The following is a 19,612-nucleotide window of genomic DNA, read 5'->3' as shown; positions in this document are numbered from 1 at the left end:
TTTGCTTTGGAGGATTTTCAATTTTAATAAATAAGTGCTATGACAGAGCCAAATCTAGACATGAGGGCTCAAGAGACAAGGGTTATGTTTCAGAACTGATGTTCCTATGGCAAATCTGAAGGACCAGTGCAATTTCTGAGGCTGACGGCAGTGGATTGGACCTTGTCAGTTGTTGCAGTGCCTTTGTATCATTATAAAACAGATAACGAAACACAAGGAGAACTGCCACAGACACTGGGAATTACGAGCTGTGAATAAGATGAGGATTTAATCCTCTTTAGTCCTTAGCTTTTGTGAACAGTTTGGTATCTCATTTAGCTCCAGAGAACCACTGCTGCCGTAAAAGCAACCTCTGCCTTGCCAGTTCCTCTCCTGTAGGAAACAGCTTCTGCAGGAGAGCAGAGGAACTAAATCAGAACATAATCCCCGCGTTCGAATGCCATCGTGCATGAGTCAGCCTGACAAATTAAGTAGTTGGCTGCATTACCGCTCAGCAATTTAAAGATTCATTTCATGCTTGACAGGAGAAAACATTGCACAGAGTAGCTGTCCTCCCTCCAGCAGACGTGCAGGGAAGTGAGACAGGATAACGAGCTCGTGGCGTGCCCAAGGGAGCCGCTGAAGGGGTCGGCCAGGCTTCACTGCCAGGCAGAGCGCTCCCTCCAACGCACGTCTGCAGCTGGACTTCAAGCAGAGCCTTTCCTCCTCTCAGCAGCACCAGTTCCACACGATCTTGGGCACAATCTGGAGAAGATTTCACTGCGGGATCGAAGACTCCTCCTTCCCTATGTACATGCTGGCTGGGTGTGCCCTTACAGCTCGGCGAAGGGCTCCTTCAGACTTTACGCAGTTTACTAAAAAGAGGAAGGGGAAAACAGTGAGTCCACTGACTTTTAGTCCCCACTTTCACCTTCTTAGCCCTGCTGCCTGTTGCATTTGCTTCCCAGGTAGGGAAGCAGACCCCTGAAGCACTGCAGAACGTGTAGATCTGGGCAGCAGCCCCAGAGCAGAGAGCACAGCGGGGCTGGCAGCCCATTTCTGAACCCATCCTCCCTCAGTGGCAGACCCATTGTGGCTGGGCATGGGGATTGCATAGCACAGCTCTGCTAGCAAAATCTGTAATGGAGGCATTGTTATAATGGCAAAAAGTGCATCGTCAAGTTTAATTTACTGACAGAGCCACCAGAAGTAATTTACACGTGGTAGCATTCTGCCAGGGCTTATGATTGGAGGTCTTCCCAGAAAATCTGCATCACCAGGACTCCTCAGGACAGCAATCCCTCCCTCTTCTGGCTTCCCAGCACTCCTCATCACATCTAGGGGTCTATTTGTGGTAGCCCTGGTACTGCTGTGATTGTTGCTCTCCACAAAATCAGGATGGGTCATTACAGTAGCTGTGCTAAAGGTTTTGGGCATCTCTCAGCCCTGTTTGTTCCTCTCCCATCTCCAGGTGAGGCGGGCACTGTCCCGTTACAAACAGCAGATGGAGCAGCCTGGTGTGCCCAGTGCTGTGCAGACGTTAGCAGAGCAAAAAGCAGGAGGTCTGCTGTGACTAATGCACAGCTGTAATCCCTTCAGCCCTGAAATTTCTCCGTGGAAGAGGAATAAATGCAGAATTGCTTATAGAAGTCACCATTACAGCCCTTTCATTTATTTCAGGGATAACCTGGCTTGCTTCCTTCCCTTCAGATACTCAGCTGTCATGGTGCCTGGCTATTCCGTCACCACCTTCCAGAAGGCAAACAAAGCGAGCTCTGCAGCCCTCTCTGAAGCAGCCCATTGCTACAGCACAATCTCGGTTCACCCCAGCTCGAGCAAAAGGGAGGTGCTGAGCACATTGCTCACACTGGGGCTCGTGCAGGCAGCTGGCGTGGTGTTAAACCACAACACACAGGTGCTGTCCCCATCCCGGCAGAGATGCTGGGCCGCGGGTCCCCACGCCAGGTGTGCAGCAGACCCAGCTGTATTTGCTGCTGGCCACACCACGTGCGTGTGCTGTTGGGATGCGACCCGAGTGACACACGGCAAAGTCCTTGGCCAAAAAGCACAACCTGCCCTGGGCACAGCACCCCGCCAGCAGTGGCTGTGAGGGCAAATGCTGCTGAGGATGGGCTGCTGAGGTTCAAACAAATGCTGCAACACTAAGAACAGGGCGTCTGGGCTTTGGATGGTGATGGCAAGCCTTAAATACTTTGCATGGTTTCAAAAAAATCCCATCTGGGGTCGGCCTGCTGCTGGCACCTGCAGTCTGTGGCCCAGGGACGATCCCACTGGGTCCTGCAGGTGCTTGGAGAGCAAAAACCCAGCGGGGAGTGATACTGGTCCCAGTACCTGTCCCAGCTGGGCTCCAGTCCCGAGCAGGGTGACCAGCACTGCACGCTGTAGAGACACCACAGGCTCATACATGAGCACGGTGATGGTTGTGGGTTTTTTAACCCTTTCCCAGCAACCCACATCCACTCCCCTGCCTTTCTGATCTCTGCTGATGGCTCAGCTGCCATTTACTGCAGACTCCCCACGAGGGCTGCGGGAGCCCGTTTGGGGCCACAAACCAGCCCCCGTCATGGTGCTTGGTGTCTCTGGGGCTGGTTTTCTTCCGTACTGACACTGTATTTTGTCACCCACTCGCTCAGAGCTGCAGGAAGACTGCAGGGTGCTCTGCGCATGCTTTTGGCTTTTAATTGCCTCCAGAAACTCGGTATCAGCAGCTACCGGGTTGCTGCTGAGCGCAGAGCAGAGCGTGCAGCACCAGCCGGGGCTCCAGGGGACCCCTCGCTGTGCTCTGCCCCCGCACTGCACAAACCAGCGGGGTCTGGGGGTCCTGCCCGCAGCACGTGGCCCAAGGCTGCTCAGAATTGGTTTCACAACCCAAACACAGTCCTCCCTTTCCTAAATATGTTCATCAAGTGTTTGCTCTCCTTACCTCTGCTTTGACAGCAGGGTGGGGTCCGGTGCGGGGTTGGTGTTAACGTAGTCCGGCTCCTCGTCCTGGCTGTCTATGTACAGCGCTGCTAACGAAGAAGGAAAGCACCCATCATTAACTGGGATAATTTGGAAACACCCACCATATGCACTGCATTTTTGGCCAGCATGTTTAGCCCTCAGCATTGACACATTTTTGTAGCCAGGCTAAGAAACCTCACATCACAGCGTCAGGGTTTCAGAGGGGCTTCGAGATGGGCAGAGCCGTGGTGGCCTTGCAAGCACTGGGAACGCCCTGTTCCACATCCAAATGTAAAACTGCCACGTGTACACAGCAGTTTGCGCGCTTAGATGTTCATCATGGATGAAAAAACATCCCAAAATGAGTGTGGTGTAGCACAGCAGGCATCCCACCCACGAGCCCAGTCCATAGGCACAAGCAGCTGCTGAGGACATACCTGCACTTTGCTCGCTTTTCCAGGCGTGTATCGCCGGGCTGTTCTCGTAGTCATCCACGTCATCTGTGAGCAAGCAGAGTTTGGACAGGACGATGCTGAACAGTGAGCAGGCTAAAAGCAGACCCTGGAAACCCCTTCCCGGTGCCACCACAGGCTGGTGACACTGCCTCAGCCACCTCCCAGCCCTGGTTCCTGCAGGCACGGACGGGCTTGGGGCAGCCCCACGCTCCTGCCTCCCCTCATCGCTCCAAACAGTGGCGTGGGCAGCGCCAAAGGAAAGCGAAACAGCTTCATTTTGTGATTGTGACAGCCCAGGATGGAAGCCCAAAGCCCCTGTGGTCCAGCGCCTTGTGCTGGCAGCAATGAGCAACCCGAGCTGGGGACTAAACCGCGATGAATCTCGGCACGAAGCGCTGCACGTACCCAGCCCAGAGCCACACGTGTCCCCAATGAAGACATTCTGGTAGGAATGGGAGTCCTCCTCTTTGGCTGGCAGAGAGAAGAAATGGGGAAAAAGGGTGTAGGGAAGCTGGAGCAGTGAGGGAAGGGCACAGCCCCCACTGGGCTTTGTGCTTTGCTGTCAGCTGCCTGCAGGAGAGGGCTGTTGGCCACAAAACCTGCCATAGACTAAAAAGTGTCGGTTTTGGGGACAGCCTGTGCAGGTCAGCTCTCTGGATGTGCCTGTGGGCAGCTGAGCCACACAAGGGTTGTTTTGTTTGTTTGTTTGTTTGTTTTTGGAATAAAGTACTTTTTTTGGTAAATAATATTTTTTTTCTTTTTTTCTTTTTTTTTCCTCTTCCCCTCAATCTCTTTAAATAAAAAATAGGATTTGCATTCTGAAGTTCATTTCAGGTAACAGACTGATGCCCAAGCCAGCGCCGTGAAACACTGAGTGCCCAGGGAGGCAAGAATGTCTCACGGATGCAATATTTGCCTGGAAAAGGTGACTTTGAATGGAGCAGTGTGTTTCGCTGTACCTTCACTCCCTGTCCCCATAAGCCAAGCACACAAAACATTCGAAGCCCTCCTTTTGGTGCAAGGCACCCCCTGGACTGTGCCTGCCTCAGGCCAAATGGTGATGGGGCAGCAAAGTGGAGAGGGGCAGTGCTGTGGGCTCCCTACAACCACAGGGCAGCCAGCACACCATGCTGCAGGCTGTGGTGGTGCTCACATAGAGACCTTACCTTTGGGTGAGGTGAAGCACTTGGCATGCTCATAGAAATCCACAGGGATGGGCTCCCTGCAAGAAGGAAACCTCACTCAGCTGCGGCTGCTCAGGGAGGCCCATGGCACTCCGAGCAGTGGTGAGCAACTGCGGTCACTTACACGTAGGCAGCGTCCTCGCACACGTAGTCCTCTGCAAGCACAAGGGATTTCCTGTTAGCACACTGGTTGCATAAACTCAAAACCCCAACATTTTCCAAGCCTGGCTATAGCAGATGGCCCTGGCGGACAGCAAGCCCCAAAACCCACCTGATGCCCACTGCAAGCCACCCCAAGCCCCCGAAGCCACCCACGTGGCACGTACCTGTCAGGAAGTTCTGGTACCGGGGCTCGGTCCTGCTATCTGGGATAAAACACAGGGAGATGTTATGGGGGGACATGGGCAGGGGACACCCAGCACTGGCTGCCTTCGCAGCGCACAGACAGCACAGACACAGCGGGAACAGCTGGGGGCAGATTTTGGATTATCCAGCCCCACGGCTCTAAGCAGAACCAGCAAGACATAGCAGATCAGCCTGGATTTACCCTCAGATCCAGTTCTTATCGAGCGTCCCCGTGTAGACACAAAGGGAGCTCCCCGCTATGTAACCAAGCACAGATTCACTACATCCCCACCCAGGATTTCTGTGGCTGGTCTGTCCCCACTGCCATGTGGGCACGGAGCCCACCGAGCAGGCAGGCGTCCTGGCAGAGATACTCACCAATGCCAAAGGGACGGGAGGCACCGAGCTCCTCGTGGGCTTTCCTGAAAGAGAGCGAGCACTGTGTGAGTCTGCAGGTACCACTGGGCTAATGCGTTATTTGTAGCTGGGGCTTGCAGGAGAAGGGAGCTAAATCCTCAGCTCTGAGCAAACCGCAGGAAAACCTCTGTCCGTGAAACCCCCTTGTCTGTTTGCAACAGGAAATGCATCGAGCTGGCGGGTTTGGGGTGAAACCCCAAGGTGGGGATGACCACGCCTGGGTAGTGCAGCAATTGCTGCCCTGCTTCCTGGGGTGCTGGTGGTGGGCAGGAGGGGATCTCTCATGTCAAACTGCTTCTAAGCAAGGAACAGCAGGTTCTTTTTTGTGGTGTACCTGTTACAGACTACCACGGCCCATTTCCTTGGGTTTGACTTCAATACTACGAGTAAGATGCAGGTGGGCTGAAGAAAATCCAGAAAAAGACTAAACCCACGACTGACCAGCAAGCACAACCCAAGCCTCACTTACAAGGCACGGCACCCAGTCCCAAACCCTCGGCATTCTCATACGTTGGGTAAACTTCATCCAAGCTTGCCTCTACAGCTAGGTTATGCCTTGTTGTGTGTTTTTTTGTTACCTACCTTGTTATGGTGAAGTTTTCAGGTTCCTTAATCTGGTCTAGCCTTCGCGTTACAGCTAGCACTAAGAACAAAACGAGATGTTAATGACAAGGGCAGCAGATCTTACAGCACGAGCATGGAGCATCCAACGCAGTGAATTCCCCAGTATTAGCAAGCGTTTCTCTAACGTGCCCTGAAACAGCTTCCAAATTGTTCCTCAAGAGCACACCAAGGCCCAAATGGGAAGCGAGTAGAGAGAAACGTGCTGCCTGTGCAGGCAGCAGAGCTAGCAAACACATCAGAGGAAGCCACAATCCTAATCGCTGCCTTATTTCCTATTCTCCCCCAAACACGCTCAATTTGGGGGCCTGTTGCGTGCTCAGCACCCTTTCTGCCCAGCCGAGCTGCACCGACGGGCCCTCAGCTTTAGCTGGGATGGCGAGGACACTCGCTGCGGCCTGGTGGGACAGGGCCGGGCAGGGCCGGTGACATTTTCTGCAGCCCTGGCAGCGGCTCGGTCAGGGTAGAAACCAAAAGGTCAGCACACAACCAGCCCCACCGCAGGAAGCAGCGAGAGGGCGATGACGGATGAGTCACTGCTATTGCTCGGGGCTCCCCCCCGGCGCCAGCAGCGTGCTGTCAGGGGCCCAAACCTCCTGCGCTTCCATGGTTTTAGTGATCTGTTCTCAATGGAAATGGAGGTTTTTGTCAGAGTTTGGAATCCACACGCCCAGAAGTGCCTGAGGAGGCTTCCACACTGCCAGCGGCTGCCTGGCTTTGTGGTCACCTTTTTATTTTCACACAGCCTCGCCCCGTGCCCGCAGAGCCCCCACCCCAAGCCCCTGCAAGGGCAGTACTCACTGGAGTGGGACCGAATCACCTCAAAGGTCTGCTGGCTTCCGAGCCTGGAAAAGACAGAGGCACCACGTCAGCTGAACCGTGGGGTGCACGACACGGAAAATAGACCCGGTGCTGCAGACCACACAGACCCGAGGTGGCCCTGAGGCCATTCTTCCCCTCCGCCTCCCTTGGGGCCTCCTCCGTGTGGGCCTCCGCAGCAGAGATGTGCTTGAGGCCCGTGGGCAGCGCAGCCGACACCAGCCAAGGGAAAGACCCAGGGGTGAGGAAGATGTCGTTGGGGACACCACGAGCCCGAAATCCAGGCACAAATCCAAATGAATCCAGGCACAAATTCCAACAAGCCAGGACAACAGCGCAGGTGGGACGGAGCCATCAGTGGCTCACACGTCGCTCCCTGAAGGACACAAAGCCCCGCTGCCGGGCAGCCTGGCCTCTGACAGAGCCCCTTCACACCATGCTCGCTCCTTTATCAAAGGTTAAAAAAGTGGTGGCTTTTTTTTTTTTTATAATATCATTTAGCTGTGGTTTGTCTGTTAGCGAAGGAAATAAGGGGGTGTGCGCGTGCATGGTCGTGTTTCCTTCACTGTTCGAGCTGCAGCTGTGGGGGCTGGCTCTGGCATGCGTCCCCACCAGCACCGGCCTGTGGAGCCATGCGTCTCTCCCTGTCCCATCCATGACAGGACAAGGCAGGGATGTGTCCTTCCTATTTTTCCAGACATTTTTCCACTGGGTTACTGACTCAGGGGCCTCGTGGGCACAGCTTCATTTCGGGTTGTTCCTTGTGACGGCGTTCCCCCTTTACTGGGGCACGCCGCCTTGTGCACTGCCGGCAGCAGAGCTGGGGTACAGATATATAGAAGATACAGAACATGTTCATAAATATAGTTAAATAATAAATATATATATGTATGTATTATTTCATGTGAGGTCCAGATATCGGAGGAGCACTGCCCAGCTGGTGGATGTGCAGGGCATGCAGTGGGGCTGGGTCTGGCCAGGGTCTCCCAACCAGTTTTGGGGAGAAACATTATGGCAAAAGGCAACTTACTGATTCGTCTGCTTGTTCTGCTTCTTCTCTCGCTTTGTACCTGAAAGAAAAGAAAGAAAGCTCTTACAAAAGGGTGACGCAGGCCTTTGAGATCAGAAAGGGAAGGACTGCTGAAACGCATTCAGGAAACTCTTTGTGGGGACCCCAGCCCCATCCTGCAGCCTCCCAAGCCGCTGGCACCCAGCACCCCCCCATGCTGAGGGGACACCCCAGAAAGAAAGCACCCTCCCGGCCAGCCCCGGGGTCCCCGTGCCCACGGCAGCACCTTACCGGAGAGCTGGCACCTGACGCAGGCGCTGACGGCCGCCCCGAGCAGCATCAGCGCGGCGGCCGCCCACAGCAGCTCCAGCTGCGCCATGGCTCCGCGGTGTCCAGCCTGCAACACAACCCCGAGAGCAACCCATGAGCCCCCATAACGCCGGACTTCTCTGCTCTGCTTCTGGCAGAACCACTGCCAGCGATGCACCTGCTCGTCCCCTCCTTTCCGCACCCGGTGACTCCATGAGCCACAGCCACACACTTATTCAATAATCACCACAATACGGCTTCAGTTTCTCCCTTTGAAACACAAACCTACACATATCACAGAAAGCAGCCTGCTGGGACTGGGACTGATCACTTTGCCCATTCCTGTTCCCCAGGGTCAGATTTTCTTTACCCACAGATTTTTTCCCCCCTAAATCTTCCTCTTTAGCCCCTAGTGCTGGACACATTACACCTCGCTGGAGGCCAGAAACTCGCTGCGCTGCCAGGTGGGAAGTTTCCCTGCTGCATAACCTGAATCTCCCATATCACAATTCAAGTCTGGATGGTGTTGTTATGGCTGGATAGGGAGGGGGAAAAAATACGTCCATATTTCTTATAGAAAGCAACAGATGGATTCCACCCTGCTCAGCACCTTCTGCCTCCACTTGAGTAAAGGAGTAAATGCCATTTCTTTCCCCAAAATGCCAGTCACAGTGACCCCTGACTCACACAAATGAAACCCCAAAGTGGCTCGCACAAAAGAAAACCCAAAGGCCTCCCCATGCAGAGGCCACACATCTCTTGGTATTGCATAGACGTCCTCCTGTGCACACCAGCCTTGGCTGAGGACACTGGTGGGAGGTTTGCGATCCGGCAGTGGGAGCCCCAGTCCTGAACCAGCAGCCTAATGGCCTAATGACCAGGGCATGGTGTGAGTTGTGGTGGTGCTGATTATTATTATTAATTATTATTATTATTATTTATTATTATTATTATTATTAAAGGCAGTTTTGGGGGTGTTTTTCTATCTCTCTTTCTCTCTCTCTCTCTTTTTTTTTTTTTTTAAGGTAAGGCAAAGCTGAAAGAGCCCAACAGCACTGACCTAGTTCGTGCCTTTGTAGGGCAGGTCACCATCTCCCTTCTAGCGGTGGTTTTACTTCTACAGCGGTCAGTAACGTAACAAAACCGGCCACTTCCCGAAACTATCTCTCTCTGGGAACTAGGACTGCTCGCAGGGGCTGCTGAACGGGCACCGCACAGGCTTCCGCTCAGTGTCCCCGCCAGCACTGATGACAAGCACGGCCCCAGCCTGGAGGTTATTTGCATTCAGCAAAAGCACAAGTTGATGAAAATCCGTTCTTTTTGTTACAGAACCTCCTCTCGTAAGGCATGAAATATCTCCTTGGTGCTGTACTGGAAATGCATTGTGAACCTGCAGGGCTTGCTGCCGCTTCAGGGAGTTCACAGGGGGTCCAACAATGCCACGTTTTGCTGCAAGTATTTACTTAAGCACTTGGGTCAAGCAGCTTTAATTCCCAAAATAAACCATATGCCTTAAAAAAAATATATATATATATATATATTTTAAAAAAAAAAAAAAAGACCAAATGACAGCAGGATTTCTGGGGTCCTGCCCAGGTGGGGAGCTCAGATGGAGTGGGCACCGCTCCTCCCCTCTGCTGCCCAGCACCGTGGTGCCGAGGCAAGAAATCACACGTCTGTGTTGGAAAGGAGCTGATAGGAGAGGGTGATGAACACGTTTATGACAAGCAGAAGGTTGGAGGCACTTACTCACTGCTGGCGGGTTATAAATAAGTTATCTGGAAGGCTGAACGTGCTTTCCCCGCTGTCTGCCTTGGGGAAATGGGCGAGGAGAATAAATAGGCTCGAGCCCGTGTGGTCTGTGACGAGGCCTGAGCATAAGAGAAAGATGCAGAGTGAAGGGCCTGCTGAGCGGGCTCGCTTTCAATGAGCTAAATTCAAGCATGTAGAAAAAACCTTCTGAAGAGTTTCAGATCTTTAGAAGTAAAATTCAGTAAAATGGCCCGTTCTGTGTATACACACATCCCTTTTCTTTTTGTGCGTTTGTCTCCTTTTTAGCACTGGCAGAAGTTTCTCCTCACAGGAAGAAGCTGGTGCTGGTGGCACCTCCCTCAGCAGGTGATGCCCACGGCCCTGAGAGCAGCACCCAGAATAAATAAATGAATGAATGTGGGCAATGAATTGCAGCACCCAGAGAAAATAAATGAAGCGTGGCCAGAGCTAAAATCCCTGCAGCACGCCCGTCTGAGCAGGGCATCTCCTCTCATATCCTTGGCTATGTCTAGCAATGAAACAAGCTTTTTTTAATTTTATTTTTTTTTAATGGGAAGAAGAAAATGACTTGCAAAAGGTCCTGCAGTATGTACGGTAAGTTGTCTCACCTGGGCTGCTGGGGCAGGAGGTTTCCAGCCCTACCCGGAGGGTTTCTTTCACCCAGCAGTGAGAGTTACAAGATGGTCCCCAAAAACGGGGCCACCATCACCAGCCCCGGAAGGAGAGCTGGTTTCTGCAGGGAGGGCTGGAAGGCTGCTGGTTTTACATCTGCTGAAGTCCCACAGACATTCACTGTCAGCCTGTCTGGGACAGAAACACCCAAGTGCGAAATGCTATTTAACTTTAAAAGACAACACCGGTGTGACCATGAGAGGGTATAAGCTGAATGTGCACAGCCTAGATATAAAATCCCTGATTGCCAGAGGGGTGGGAAGTCTGGGGCAGCTTTCCTGGAGCAGCATGAGGGGTGAGAAGCTTACTTAATTACCCTTTAAGAGTACTTAAACTTTTTGCCAAAAATGCAGAAGAGCGAGGAGCGCGTTGATGTGGCACAGTTCAAGTGATTTTTTTATCCTTTCAGATCATTTCTGATGAAGTCATTTTTGGCTCTTTGCAGATACCAAGCCCACCCTGTAAGTTTTCACTGCAAGATAAAGACTGAAAATGCTGCTTTAGGTCATGTACTAAACCTATCTGTAAAAATGCCCCAAAAAACAAACATCAAACAGCCTTCCCTCCCCTCCTGAAAGTTAGTTTCATGGTCTTCAATTTGCAATAAATTAAGACTAATTCAGACTGATTGGATGAGTCACGGGCACGAACTATAAAGCGGAAAGATTATTTAAAAACTCACTGTGTGAAATGTGGAACATGGACTTATCGAACAGATGCAATATTCAGCTTGACCCAGTGGCTCTAACATTTCTAAGAAAAGAAACGCGACTTTCTGTTTGTCTACGTTGCACAGATTGCCACAGAAAGTCCCATCCACTTAGAAACTGAAGTCTCAGACCAAAGGAAGCTCCTGTGGTTGGAACCACTTCAATGACCAGTGCTGAGCCTTCAGGCAAGATCCTTCCAGAGGTCTGCATGCCCCATTTTCTACCTGATTTGATGCCAGTGTCATTTTTTCTTGAGAAAACTGCTGTGGTATAGATACGATCTGTTTTTGTACAGCTATTCAAGTAGAGCATGCTTTATTTGATGCCAGGAGAGCGGGAGGCACATCTCAGTAGGACACAGGACGAGAGGGACAACTGAATTGATAAATGAGCTCCCGCATAGGCGAGCACTTTATAAAATGCTTTTAAAAGCCTCAGCTGGAAAATACAGCACAAAATCCTAATCACATGCATGCACGTCAGCATAAGGACGAATTCCATGGAAATATCTTGTAACTGTCCCTAATTTTCCATGGTTTGGGCAGCATTGAGCCATGCAACGCCCTTCCCTGCAGAGTCCGGGGGGATGCAAGATAGGCACCGAAGATACAGGGAATTTGTGTGCCTGGAAGTAAGTACCCCTACGTAACAAGCACTCCTATTTACCCCCAAGTAATGAACATGAGCTGATATCAGACAGGATTATCCCACAATTATCCCCAGTTTTGCTAACGAGTCTACCTCACAGCCCCCATTACGCTGAACATTGATCACAAGAGAAAACTGATGCAAGGAGAAAGATCTATTTTCTGTCTGGGGTTAGTTATTTCAAGCACTAATATAGAGTAAAATAAACACATTCATAAGGTGCCAGTAAGCCCTAAAACATGGAAAATCCAAAAACTGTAGTGAAAATCAGCTGTTTTATGGGATAAGGCTGTGGAGGGGAAGACGTGGTGGGGTGCAGCGGTCCCAGAAGTGGGAGTCCAAAGCAGGACCGGACACATCCGTGGGGATGGCAGCTCAGCACGGCCTGCTCATGCTATGGGGACCCCAAAATGCCCAGAATATTTTAGTAGAAACAAATGCGGAAGGAACACGGTTTAAAAAAGCTACCCTGCCATCAGCAGAGGGGAAAAGGAGATGTAAAAAATGACGGCGTAAAACAGGCAAACCGGATTGCACGTGGTGGGCTCTCTTCTCGAGGGGTCTAAATGCTGCGGAGGGGTTTTATTTGGCACTTTTCCTACCTCGGAGCTCATCAGATGGTGGTCATGAGCAGCAGCAGGGAGTAACGCGGCGTGTTTCAGAGAAATCTGGCAGGGGCAACCCCGAACCTTAGCTAAAACACTCACTGAGCTCCAGCCCAGGATCCGCGAGCTCACCGCGCCGTCGGGACCACCTGCGTGTCCCCAAAGCCTGGGTGCCACCCGCCCGTCCCAGCTCACCTGCAGCCTCAGCCGGCCGTCCCCATGCGTCCCAGCTCCTCACGCGCCTCCGAGTGCCGGTTCCTCCGAGGAGAGGATCGTTAGCCAGCTGCTGGTTTCCTGTCACCATCTGAATCATTAACCCCAACATCCGCCGCCGGCCGCCGGTCAGCCCCTCTCCGGCTCACGGGAGCCCCACGGGCGGTGCTCGCACAGAGCCACCTCTTGCAGAAGCCGTTCAGATCCTCAGGGGGAGAGGAAGAGGCTCGGGTGAGAGCCACGCATGCTGACAGAGCCCTCGAGCTCTACATTCGGCTGATGCCCCTCAAACATTCAACGCCCGCAGTCGTTTCCCCTCTAGCAAAGAGCCTCGGGACGATCATCGCTGCGCTGAGCGTTACCTGCGGCAGGCGCCGCCTGACAAAGCTTGGAAGAGGCGAGCTAAGTTGGAAGCCTTCTCTCAGGTTTTACAGACAGGATGACAGCCTTGGAAGGGCAGCGCAGAGCCGGAGGGCACTGCTGCTAGCGGCCAGACTGGGAGCCCCACCGAGACCCGTCCTGCCCGGCAGTAAGAACAAAACCTTGTCTCGTGCTCCAGCAGCGGCAGCGTGCGGATGGCGAGCACAAACGCACTGTACTGATAAAAAAACAGTAAAACAACCCCAAAACAGTAGCTCATGATTTTCTTTTGCACTTGAAAAGACTAAGGAGGGGTTATGAATAAGGGCTTGGGGATAACTGCTGGCCTGAAGCCCCGACGTGGTGCAGGGACACGAATCCTGCTCTAAGAATAGGACGTGCACGCGGCAGCCCCGTGTATTTATAGCTGGCAGAGTGCAACAGCCAGCCCGGCACACGTTTTACAACTGCAAACAAAACGCCTCACGCCACCTCTCACCAGGGCACTACATACATACGGGCATGCAAATCGTTCAGCCAAGGGAAATTTTGTTGTATTTAAATGAGCCGGGGCGCCCTCGAGATGCTGCAGCCAGTGAGCTGCAACCTTCCCTCTCCCTCTCTCCCCCAGAAGGGGACTCTTCTATCACGAAAATGATAAAATAATCATCTGCTCACAGCGTCCGCAACTCCGGGATGGGAACTTTGCTATCAGGCTGTCAGAGGAAACATTGCTCTGCCAAGACAGTTAACCACCGTCTGCGCCTATGCGCTCATATTTAGATTTTATCTACTCCGATTCTAACCAGAGGTGCAAAAATAAAGGGCTCCCGTGTGAAATCCAGGCATGGATCAAAAAACTCAGTGCGTGGGGGCTGAACCAGAGGCCAGAAGAGCGAGAGCCAGCTGTGCATGGCTTGTAGGGCGTACGCGTGGCTCTGTGCACGGGATGCGAACTGCACCACCTCCCACTGCTGGTCCAGCTGCTACAAAACGGGCTTTTCTGGCAGAGCTCACAGCTATGAAGTAGTTTATTACGTGTTTTTTAGCAGCATTTATCTATTTAAACATAAGCAGCTGACAGAAGCTTTAAAAAAAATGTTGCTTATAGCAAAACCGTTGCTCTGACTATGCTGGGGACGATTACAGTTCTCCTTTTTCATATCAGAAGAAGTTTATTATTTTATTAGGAACAACCAGTGCTAAAAAGAGACCCTTTACTTGCCCGCAGCCTCTCTGATCCGCCCCACAGCTTCAGAGATGACTCAGTGCCTCCGCAGGGACCTTACCAAGGCTGGCACGGGCTGGAGCAAAGGCACCTCGTGCTGGGTGCCCATCGTCCCGGCTGCCCAGCCACTGCAGGGCAGGTAAAAGCCACTGCAGTGCCCGAGGAGCGGCACGGTTAGCGAGGACGATCGGCCATACGAGGCAGTGGGGTCACCTTGAGTATGTTACAGCAGCCCTCGGGTCGAGTGATGCCTTTTGAGGACGTCAGTCCTTCCACAAGGCTGATCGTGCCCTTTTCTCGCCTTACTCAGCAAGGCAGATGGCTACACAGACACCACTTCCCGTCCATCTTTATGTTTTTTAGATGTATATTTTGTATTTCTCACCAGAAGCGCTTCAGCGTCAGAGCCCTCGCTCCATGTGGCCACCAACACAGCCACAAGTTCTCCTCCTGAACATCAAACTCTGCTCATGTTGGTATCAGGCCCCACGCAGTGCCTGACACTTTCGCAATCCCCGTGGCACATCCGTACCCACTGCTAGAAACCATTTCTGGCCTGGTAAAAGGCCAAAGAAGGGCGCAACACGCTTTTATCTGCTGCCATAACTGATGGGAAACACATTACAATTCCATCTTTGTCCTTTCAAAGCTGCCCCATTTCAGCTCCTGTCTTTCCCCTGTGAGCACATTTACCTTCAGTCCATTTTACCAATGAACCCAACCCTATTTTTTTCCCCCTCCTTCTGCTACCCAGCTGCAGAAAGATCTCTTGGGGCCCAGAGAGGCCGTGGGAAGGCAGCTTCTGGCCCCAGCTTACCTGCTGAATGCCCTGGGGGCCAGGTGACATCCTCTGGTAAAGGTGGGGTCTGATCACCAGCTGCGTTTGCTGGAGCTAACAGCTAATGCTGGTCAGAGAGACTGTGATTAGAAAAAAAAATCATTTAAACCTGGCCTTTCTGCAGAGACATGCTTAAAGTTCTGAGGAAAGCTTTGCAAGCTCCAACAGGATCTTTCTCCCGGGGCTCGTAAATTTTGCAAGTAGATTACCGGTGACACTGAGAGAGACCTGCACACAGATCAACCCCCCCTGCAAGCTCTGGGACCAGGGCAAGCACATCTCACCCCGACCACAAGTTACTTGAGTTTTTGCCAAGTTTTCATGGCAGCTTTAACGAAAAATCACATCTTGGAGGAAATTTTCTGACTTGCTAACAGAGCGCACACGTTTTTGTGAAGCCCAAGAACCGTCTTTCCTCTGAGCTACAGTTTGAGCACTTCCCCAGCTAAAGGGGAAGTGGCACCTCCCACCCTGCCCCAGCTGCACGCCCCACTGCAAATTGATCTCACCGAGCCGAAACTGAAAGCAGCTCTGTTACAGCCGAAGATACGAGCTGCTACCACCCAGTGGAAAGAAAGCTCACAGCTAGGGTTTCCAAATGCTTTACGCATTTTGGCCAAGTAAGACTTGAAAGGACTAATTCTGCGCCTCCCTACGGTGCTGTAAAGCTTCTTCCCGTTCTTATCCTGCTCGGTTCATCCTTGCTGACAAAATAATTCTTATATTTGAACACAAAAACCTAGAAGGTTTGAATGCTTTTATTTAATTTTTTACAGCAATATAAATTTTACAGATTCGTTACAGTACAGATTTTGCCGGGGTTCATAGAGGTACTTGGTGATTTTTTTGGTTTATTTAAAGGAAAGAGGCGGGTCTTGGGAGCACGGTGACATGAACAAAACAATCTCATAGTAGGAAGCAAATCCCTGCCGTGCTGAACACTAACCTGGCTGCGACCTACCGGGCAGAAAGGTGGCAACCAGCAGTGTTCCCAGCAACGACACCAACCCTGGGATACTCTAAGAGCTTTGCACAAGAATTCATGAGCTTACAGGTAAGCAGGTTGTTTCTGTAACAGCGCTGAAGATCCTTAAAGCCCTTGGACAGCCTTTTCTGCAAAAGGGACAGAAATGAGGGAAGCCGGCGTTAAAATTAGCCTGCCGCTGGGCAGGCAGTGCCATGTAACAGCTATTGCAGCTGTGGAAAAGGAAACTGTGAAATACTTCAGATTTAATAACCCGAGCAGCTACAGTAACGTGAGGAACGTGACCTCAGCCCTAGTAGCAGCACCGTAAGCACAGCGTAACAGCGTGCTACCAGAACCCCACCTGCCAGCCCTCCTGTCCAGATAAGCAGGGGAGGAACCAGCAAAGCTCCTGCACAGCCCCTAACGAGCAGAAAGGTGCACGCTGCAGACACACAGCTTTGCGAGGACATTTCCCAGTTAGCCCAGGGCTTGCAATGCCATCAGGATAGTGCTGTTACTAACATGCACCAGGCCTGGCAGCCGAGCGTCTGGCACCGAAGGATTAAATCGGTTCAGAAAGCGGAGTCCAAGGACATGATCACACGGTTTTAAATGCCCCTGATTGATTTAATATTGCCATACCGAGTGGTATCACAAGTAACAGAATAAACTGCAGACTGTATAAATGTGCTATGTATGTACACGCTAAAAAACAGCCCTCTGCTGCCTCATATATACTCGATTCCTTAAAAGCCTGTACTGGGATAAGTGACACATAAGAGGAGGGATTCAGCTGCCAGACTAGAAATATTCCAGTCAGCTGGAAATCAAATTCCCCTCCAGCCACAGAAACTCCCCTTTCTAAAACTTTAAGACAAGCGTCACCTACAAAATGGAATCCCAAAAATCCAGTCCAGAAAAAATGCCCCCAAAGTAACTGATGCGGCGCTAGAATATGCCAGGAGATGTACACTGACCACCTCATCCCTCCAGAGCTTCTGGGCTCCTGTGGTAGCGAAACCCAGAAACCCTCAGAATGCAGAACGTCAACTTCACATAGTTTCAAGGATGCCCGGAGTTCACAGCTCACTGATTGTGTTCTTGCTGAAAGCCAGCCTGAATAACCCTGAGACGTACTTCATGCACTGAGAAGGAATGAGGTCTGCTTAGGAAATCAGCCATCTACACTCAGCTTTGTCTGAAGACACGCTCCAGGCAAACGGGGAGATTCCTGGAAAAGCCACTCCGAGGAGCTTTGCTGAAAGCAGTCAGCGGGACAGGGGTGGCTGTGAAAGTTACTGTGCTGAACGCTCTGACAAAGGGTGCATTTCAAAGTTTACCAGCTTGATTATTAAATATTTTCTACAAAAAGGATGTGCTGCAATAGGATTTGCTCTAAAATTCTCAAGATCTTGTTTTTTCTGAAGAGGAGCCAGCAGTCAGTGCTACAGGTAGCAAACGCTCCTAGTCTACGTGCTAAAGCCAGCATTGAAACTATGACAGAATTCATAAGACAAGTTGTAAAATACCAGCATTGCCCCAAACTGCCCTGGGACAGGGACTCTTGGCTGTGATCGCTCCGGCACACCCAACATGTGGTCAACACCCAACACACAGACACTGGAGGCTCTTCAGCTGTCCCAGTGCATCTCACTGCTGCTTCCCAGAGGCAAGGAAGCCACCCCCACAGGCACAACTCTAACCAGACCCAGGCACCAGCCCATCATCCCTACGGCTCCTCCACTCGTTTCTCCTGCCATCAAACAGCAGTCACAGCACACGGGGTGCTGTTAGAGGCCGGGGTCAGCTCGCTGAGGGCTGCTCCTGGGTGTGGGAGCTGTGGTTTTATTTCTGGGGGGCTGACAGCACAGCTTCACAGCACGTTAGGTGCACGCTGCTTACTCCTGGGCATTCTCCCACAGTGCTCCCAGTCACCACACCAACCTTCCAAGCTGCAACCCCCCTGCAGGAACACAAAGCTCGTTCCACAGCAGCAAAGCAGAGCTATGCCTTCAGTTAATTTCAGTACCAAAACCTGTCTACTACACTCCTGCTGCAGTTTTGCTCATTTTTAAGTTCAAGCTTGAAGAAAACTCAGCACTGCTACTAGAAATAACGTCGTGAGAGTATGAATAGCCACAGAGGGAATTATCTGTTTGTTACTGCTGCTGCTGGTAACCTCCTTGGTCTAGGCTTTGCCATGCCAGGTTTAGCCTCAAGCTGCAGGTAACGTTAAGCATTACAGCTTAAACCTGAGCTGCCCTTTGCTGGTGGGAGGTGGGAAAAAGTCTTGCTTCCTCCTACAAAACTGAAATGACACAATCATACGAAAATTAAAAGTTTTGTCAGCTGTTGACACAAGCTGGTTTGATCTCTACAGGAAAATGTTAATTACATATTTGAAGGGGAAAAAGGAGTGGAAGAGTCTGACCCCAAGCCACGTGGGAAGCATATTTCAGAGCCTTCCAAAAAAACAACAAACAACCAGGCAACACAAAATGTACACATCTATTAAACTATTAAAAAAAGGTAAAACTATACTGGCATTTGGCTGCTTTCATCAGTGGGAAACCCTTGACTTGAAGGTTAGTAGGTACAGAAAAACACTATTTGAACAAGAGCTGTTTTCTGCCTCTCACACGGCAGTGGTGCTTTTCACCATGCAGAGGGATAAAATTATTGCCTCCCTCATTAGGTTTGCAAGACCAGCTATGAGCAAGCCTTGTGGAAGCAGCTGAAGGCCACCATCTCCAGCCAGCCCTACTGCTACACCTCAGGAGATATTCAGGTGGGACAGGCTGGTGCTGCCGTCTGCCTCAATGAGTCACTGCAGAGGATTTGGATTCTCTGCTCAAGCTGCCCTAAGAGCACATTTGAGGATAGCGAGCGGACTGAATCGCTGGAAGACAGAACACTTCCCACCCGTTCGTGCTATGGGAAGCAGTAAAACCAGCGGGAAGGTCAGGGCTCATTTCCTCAATAAAAACCATGGCTCTTGGCTTACCCTGCAGTATGCACATACTTCAAAGACACCATTAACAGCTAGGTCTAGTAGGGAACAAGACAGCTAAAAAAGTTGGAAGAAACCAGGCAGAACACTAGCAAGCTGACCAGTTTCACCTCAAAGACACCGTATGGAACAGACCACTGCCCAGCCTGGAAGGACAGAGCTTGCCCTCAACCAGCAGGGCTCTGTGTTCAGAGTAGCAGAGCCCAGCTGCTGGGAAATGCCACCCGGAGCTCCCTCACTGCAGGCCGCAGTACTTCCACGCTGCCAGGCAGCCCTTGCACTACAGCTGGTTGTACTGAAGCCACAGGACAAAACTTGGGCTTGCCTCCACTCCTACAGAATTTTTACTTCACTGTCTCCTACATGTTCCCAGCAGTTGCTTAGATCATATTTCTTCCCTTTTTCTTTTCCAATCCCCCCCACCTCATTTCTTTGCCTGTTAATTCCAGATTAAAGCAATGTTGGAGAACTTTGGGAGGGGAGGAG

The 19,612-nt window shown here is 51.5% G+C and overlaps 1 protein-coding gene across 3 annotated transcripts; it reads right to left on the bottom strand.

Moving 5' to 3' along the window:
• LAT2 (linker for activation of T cells family member 2) lies at positions 1 to 19,511 on the bottom strand. Of its 3 annotated transcripts, XM_068655993.1 has the most exons (14): positions 12,706 to 19,511; positions 9,852 to 9,973; positions 8,085 to 8,190; positions 7,815 to 7,854; positions 6,767 to 6,810; positions 5,927 to 5,987; positions 5,306 to 5,349; positions 4,909 to 4,947; positions 4,707 to 4,737; positions 4,565 to 4,620; positions 3,804 to 3,869; positions 3,381 to 3,443; positions 2,924 to 3,011; positions 1 to 854 (listed from the first exon to the last, which is right to left on the bottom strand). In XM_068655993.1, the coding sequence occupies exons 3-14, from the start codon at positions 8,170 to 8,172 to the stop codon at positions 836 to 838; spliced, it is 639 nt and encodes a 212-aa protein (XP_068512094.1). In that variant the 5' UTR covers positions 8,173 to 8,190; positions 9,852 to 9,973; positions 12,706 to 19,511; the 3' UTR covers positions 1 to 835. The 3 variants fall into 3 exon arrangements, with proteins under 3 accessions (XP_068512094.1, XP_068512092.1, XP_068512095.1); XM_068655991.1 differs by lacking the exon at positions 9,852 to 9,973; XM_068655994.1 differs by lacking the exon at positions 9,852 to 9,973 and having other exon boundaries at positions 2,924 to 3,008.
• Positions 19,512 to 19,612: the final 101 nt, after the last annotated feature.

Source organism: Anas acuta, chromosome 19, assembly GCF_963932015.1.
Source record: "Anas acuta chromosome 19, bAnaAcu1.1, whole genome shotgun sequence".
NCBI classification, from domain to species: Eukaryota; Metazoa; Chordata; class Aves; order Anseriformes; family Anatidae; genus Anas; species Anas acuta.
The sequence above is the reverse complement of the archived record's forward strand: the minus strand, read 5'-3'. Positions and strand labels throughout refer to the sequence as shown.